Source organism: Coregonus clupeaformis, unplaced genomic scaffold (assembly GCF_020615455.1).
Source record: "Coregonus clupeaformis isolate EN_2021a unplaced genomic scaffold, ASM2061545v1 scaf0219, whole genome shotgun sequence".
Lineage (NCBI taxonomy): Eukaryota > Metazoa > Chordata > Actinopteri > Salmoniformes > Salmonidae > Coregonus > Coregonus clupeaformis.
In genome coordinates this window covers 32,740-38,694 of record NW_025533674.1, presented here as the reverse complement: position 1 = coordinate 38,694, position 5,955 = coordinate 32,740, and the positions used below count along the sequence as shown (strand labels likewise).

The 5,955-nt window shown below is 44.2% G+C and overlaps 1 protein-coding gene across 1 annotated transcript; it reads left to right on the top strand.

The window, feature by feature from the left end:
- On the top strand, window positions 1-1,134 carry LOC121555693 (zona pellucida-like domain-containing protein 1). Its single transcript, XM_041869524.2, has one exon. It carries the CDS (start codon window positions 1-3, stop codon window positions 1,132-1,134), a length of 1,134 nt encoding a protein of 377 aa, XP_041725458.2.
- The last annotated feature ends 4,821 nt before the right edge of the window (window positions 1,135-5,955 follow it).

Below are 5,955 nucleotides of genomic sequence, written 5' to 3'. Positions count from 1 at the left end.
ATGGTCGCAAAGAATAGTCAACTACAATTAAGTGACTGCGGAACAAACTTAAGACGGCCACAATACACTGACATCTCAGTAACTTGTGGAACCAAATCTATTGGCCTTGCTATCCTCATCTGCCCTGCCATTTACACTGGCTACAACGAGTCCCTGCTTATCCTCAACCACATCATGAATGGCCCAGCCTGCAAGGGAACCCTGGATGAAAGTGTGACTCCACCTGTCTTGAGGTTTGAATTCCCCCTCAACACAACCAATTCTTGTGGCAGCCACTTTAGGACAACCAGCGCTGCAGGCACAGCAATATTCTCGGACTTCTCCAACCTCCAAACAGTGAACATCAGCGGTGTGGTCCGATCATATGATCCCACCACAGGGACAGTCACATACAACGCTGAGCTGAAGTATTTCTACTCCTGTGCCTATCCCCTAGAGTACCTGATCAATAACACCCAGATTGATACATCTGCATCCTCCATTGCAGTGAAGGACAACAATGGTAGTTTCATCAGTACTTTGAGCCTTAATCTTTTCAGTGATGACAACTACAGTTCACCTTTAATCATTCCGAAACAGGGTCTTGAGCTGAGGACCAAAATCTGCGCTCGAGTCCAGGCCACCAACCTGACCTCCCATTACCATGTGCTCCTGGACCAATGCTACGCCTCCATTTCTCCACAGCCCGACAGTGACAACTCCACTATCTTCAACCTATTTGGCCCTTGCAGCACTGACCCACTGACCGTCATCAAAGAGAACGGAGAGAGTCAACGTGCCTGCTTCTCCTTCCCGGCATTCCGCTTCATGGAGCAGCCGAATGAGATGATGTCCACCTACTTCCTCCACTGCATCACCCGTCTCTGTGAGGAGAGCGCCTGCAGTACTCTCAAACAATGTAACAACAGGAGGAGAAGGAGTGCTGTTCCTCAAACTGTAGACGGAGTGACAGGGTACACAACCATTAGCTCCACTCCTATCGCCATCAGAGCAGAAAGTGTTGTGGCAATAAAAGAACAGCAGACCGCCAGCAACAACTCGGACGCTTCTACAGGTCTTGGGGTGGTAGTTGGCTTCCTCTGCATCCTTGTCATTATAATGGCAGCCGTCTTCTACAGGAGACTCAACCGTTAAAGGGGTTGACTGCTCCACTTGCATGAGTTGATAAATGGGGCAGCAGCACAAATGGCATTGTCCTTTTAAATACAGGTCAGGTTGGTGGCCTTGACTTGAGTATAGATTGGGTCCTCCGCTCAAGGGCGTGTGTGTCCACCTGCTGTTCTCACTATTCTGGTGGAGGACTGATCTCAACTTATCATGCCTTTTTCATATTTGTTTACATTTGGGAATAGCGAAATCTTGTTTTTTTCGAGTTATCTGTCAGCTATAGCAATATGAATTGTGCGTATACTAAATAAAAGAACAATTAATATTTTAGAACGTTTACGTAAAGAGACTATTACAGGCTTAGCAAGTGCTATGGGCCGTTCACATCCTGTCGGAGTGATCGGAAGAACGACTTCTCTACTTCGGAGGAACTACTTGGAGCGTTCACCTGCTCGGAGCTCAGAAGGAACGCAAGATCCATTCTCACCACTGACAGCCGAAAATCACGGCCATGTTTGTGGTGCGTGAAGTCAGAGTTCAGCATGTGGGACAGATCGGGGTCCGGAGATCATACCTACGTTTCCTAGTCCTAATTACAAGTTGGAGGGGCGTTCACATGCATTTATCCCAGTAGGAAGGTCGTATTTACAAGTTCCCCATATAATGTGAACGCGGCATTAAGGCAGCTCTGCCCCAAAGGAATAATTAATGTGGTTGGTTGATTCAATGGCGAGGGCGGAGCTTACATTTAATTTCAAACATGCTGCATGCTCTAAAATGATAATTTGACCAGTCTGCTGTTACAGGGAGTGAGCAATTTTTTTGTGATTTATTGCATGATTCTGTTTTTGTAGAAAACTAGCTATATTTATCATTGGAAAGTTGTTCTAATCTCAAAAATGAAGTGAACATTTTTTATATCTTGTTCACTAAACAACCTGATAGAAACCAAGCTGGTGCTGATAAGCTGGCTAGATAACTAATTGTAACTTGGCTCATGTAGCGAGGATCGCTACACTGCCCCCTACAAACGGGAAGGCACGTCCCCGTGCTTCGACTAACCTCAGTGCCCTCACACGTTGGGGCCATATGTTCTGATGGCCTCACAGCCGCCATCCCACTTCTAGCTTAGCAATTCTACACATTTTGCCATGACTTATGAAATGTGAATGATATCTGAGTGAGAGTTACTAGCAAAATCAAAGGGGGGGGCCCGGAATTTTGCAACCCTTAATGAAAGATCACGGAATTTTGCAATCCTAGACTGAAAAATTGCTGATGCACAACCAAATTTCGAATTTGCACCTTGTGTATTCTACTATTCTAACTCTCAACAGTAAATTGAAATCCCGACTGAGTTCCCTCCCCCCAAAAAAATCACAACTCTTATGCCTTCAGACCCCTTGACATTTTCCACATTTTGTTAAGTTACAGCCTTATTCTAAAATGGATAAAATATATATAAACCCTCATCAATCGACACACAATACCTCATAATGACAAGCGGAAATAGGTTTTTAGACATTTTTACAAATGTATTAAACATAAAAACAGAAATACCTTATTTACATAAGTATTCAGACCCTTTACTAAGAGACTCGAAATTGAGCTCAGGTGCATCCTGTTTCCATTGGTCATCCTTGAGATGTTTCTACAACTTGATTGGACTCCACCTGTGGTAAAATCAATTGATTGGACATGATTTGGAAAGGAACACACCTGTCTATATAAGGTCCCACAGTTGACAGTGCATGTCAGAGCAAAAACCAAGCCATGAGGTCGAAGGAATTGTCCGTTGAGCTCCGAGACAGGATTGTATCGAGGCACAGATCTGGGGAAGGGTACCAAAACATTTCTGCAGCATTGAAGGTCCACAAGAACACAGTGGCCTCCATCATTCTTAAATGGAAGAAGTTTGGAACCACCGAGACTCTTCCTAGAGCTGGCCGCCCGGCCAAACTGAGCAATCGGGGGAGAAGGGCCTTGGTCAGGGAGGTAACCAAGAACCAGATGGTCACTCTGGCAGAGGTCCAAAGTTCCTCTGTGGATATGGGAGAACCTTCCAGAAGGACAACTATCTCTGCAGCACTCCACCAATCAGGCCTTTATGGTAGAGTGGCCAGACGGAAGCCACTCCTCAGTAAAAGGCACATGACAGCCCGCTTGGAGTTTGCCAAAAGGCACCTTAAGACTCTCAGACCATGAGAAGCAAGATTCTCTGGTCTGATGAAACAAAGATTGAACTCTTTGGCCTCAATGCCAAGCGTCACGTCTGGAGGAATCCTGGCACCATCCCTACGGTGAAGCATGGTGGTGGCAGCATCATGCTGTGGGGATGTTTTTCAGCAGCAGGGACTGGGAGACTAGTCAAGATCGAGGGAAAGATGAATGGAGCAAAGTACAGAGAGATCCTTGATGAAAACCTGCTCCAGAGCGCTCAGTACCTCAGACTGGGGCGAAGGTTCACCTTCTAACAGGACAACAACCCTAAGCACACAGCCAAGACAACGCAGGAGTGGCTTCGGGACAAGTCTCTGAATGTCCTTGAGTGGCCCAGCCAGAGGCCGGACTTCAACCCGATCGAACATCTCTGGAGAAACCTGAAAATAGCTGTGCAGCGACGCTCCCCATCCAACCTGACCGATCTTGAGAGGATCTGCAGAGAAGAATGGGAGAAACTCCCCAAATACAGATGTGCCAAGCTTGTAATGTCATACCCAAGAAGTCTCGAAGCTGTAATCGCTGCCAAAGGTACTTCAATAAAGTATTCAGACCCTTTACTCAGTACATAAGTAAATGTGATATTAAAGTTTTTTTATTTGTAATAAATTGGCAAGAAATTCTAAAAACCTGTTTTTGCTTTGTCATTATGGGGTATTGTGTGTAGATTGATGAGAGAAAAAAAGAATTTAATCAATTTTAGAATAAGGCTGTAACGTAACGAAATGTGGAAAAAGTCAAGGGCGTCTGAATACTTTCCGAAGGCGCTGTATAATGACGAGATGCTCATGTCTCCGACTTACCAATGAGAGTCGTTGTCCCAAAGGCAGGAAGGCAGGCGACAAGCTTAGGTTCAAAATAAGCCCATAAAAATGCAGTGGGGTGTATTAATGGATGCCAAAGGAAGCCAGGCTTACCAATTTGTTTTACTAAAACTAAAACTAAAAAAACAAATTAAATAATGTATCTTTCATCTCTCTGTGTTTCATAATTTTCCTTCGAATTGCAAGAGGCTGAATGTATCTCACCGGAGAAAGCATCTGAGCGAGCGAAACAGCACCCCTCTGTCTCTATGTAGCATTAAATGCAAGGGAAGCCAGTGAGCATTTGACCTCCCTTGATAAAAAAGTATAAAATAATAGCCTATCAGCGTTGATCTAAACTGAGTGAGCTCAACTGTGAATGGTCCTCGTGCACCAAAGAAAAGTGTCAAGGGAAGTCAGTTTGGATTTGGCTTCACACCAATCACAACACATCAAAAGCAAAACGTCATTGACAGAAATTACTTGAATTGTTTGATCTCATTGTGTCATTGTCCTCCAGTGGCTAGCTAGCTAGCTAAAACTGGCCCTTCCCTAAATTTGCCATGGATGGAGATAGGGATTTGGACTTGTGGTTTTACTTAATTCTCCGTACTGGCCAATGATTATAAGGCAATTCTGATCCAACCATAAATTCGTTCATTGTGCCCCTGGCCTGAGAGGATGGAAGTTCAATATGTAGCTAGATGTAGTACGCTAATCTTAACTAGCTGGCTCATCGTTGCCCATGAAAGGAAGCTAGGCTAGCGAGAAAGCATTTTAGCCAGGTAGCCTAGGACAACAAAAACTAAAAGCGTGTACTGTATGACAGAGTCATAAACCGTTTCGTCAACATGAAAGAGAGGAGGATGGCATTGGCGTTTCTCTACATGTAGGGTGAGTCCTGTTTTTTCTACTTGCATGAACGCATACACACACACACATAACTACACACACACACACAGAGAGAGAGAGAAATCAGAACCATGGACAGCCACATCATATTTAGCTTAGGTTGATTGGACTAACTTGTTTCTGGTATCTTTAGTTGTCACTGTATTAGACTAAGCATAGGTGATTTGATGATGTTGAAATGTTAAAGTTGAAATGCTGCTGGAATAGTGGAGGCAGCTCCTGTTTTCTTTGCGACTTGCGGGTAACTCTCTGTGGTACTAAATCAATAGTTGTTTAGTGGTCCGAAAATGTCGGAAACATGAACTTGCCAGACCATGCTGTAGGTCATGTAACTGTTCGTTACATGCAATATGCTTTGTGGACTTCACTGGACAGATGTTGCTCTCCGGTTTTGTGATGAAACAAAGGTGTGGTTGAATGTATTCTTCCACTGTGTCTTATTGTCATGGCCTTAGTCCTATATATCACGGTGGCAAGGCATATGAACTAACAGATTATAGAGGAAACAACACAATTATCACAACACATAGGTTGAATAGTTTTTTTTTTCTTGCTTGGCTTTCCCAGTGATTTTACCTACGCAACGCTACTGTGGAAACGTATTGGGTTTATTTTGGACAGATTTTGGCGAGAGTGAAACCTCTCGCTTCGCCTCTTATTCTCTGACTGGGCTTCCTCTCCTCACCATATTTGGGAGTGGAAATTCCAACCGGATGCTAAAGATTTATACATCCGGTGAAACATCTGCCTCTTTGTTCTATAATCTGTGGCACCATCAAATAGACGGCGCCTACTTACTAACTGGGCAGAGTTAATCGATCTACACTTGTCATTGGACAAACCTTGCATCTTTGAGTTGGATTGTCATATTGTTTAACCAATCGCCATGGTGTTTGCTGTGGTGGCCCTTCCC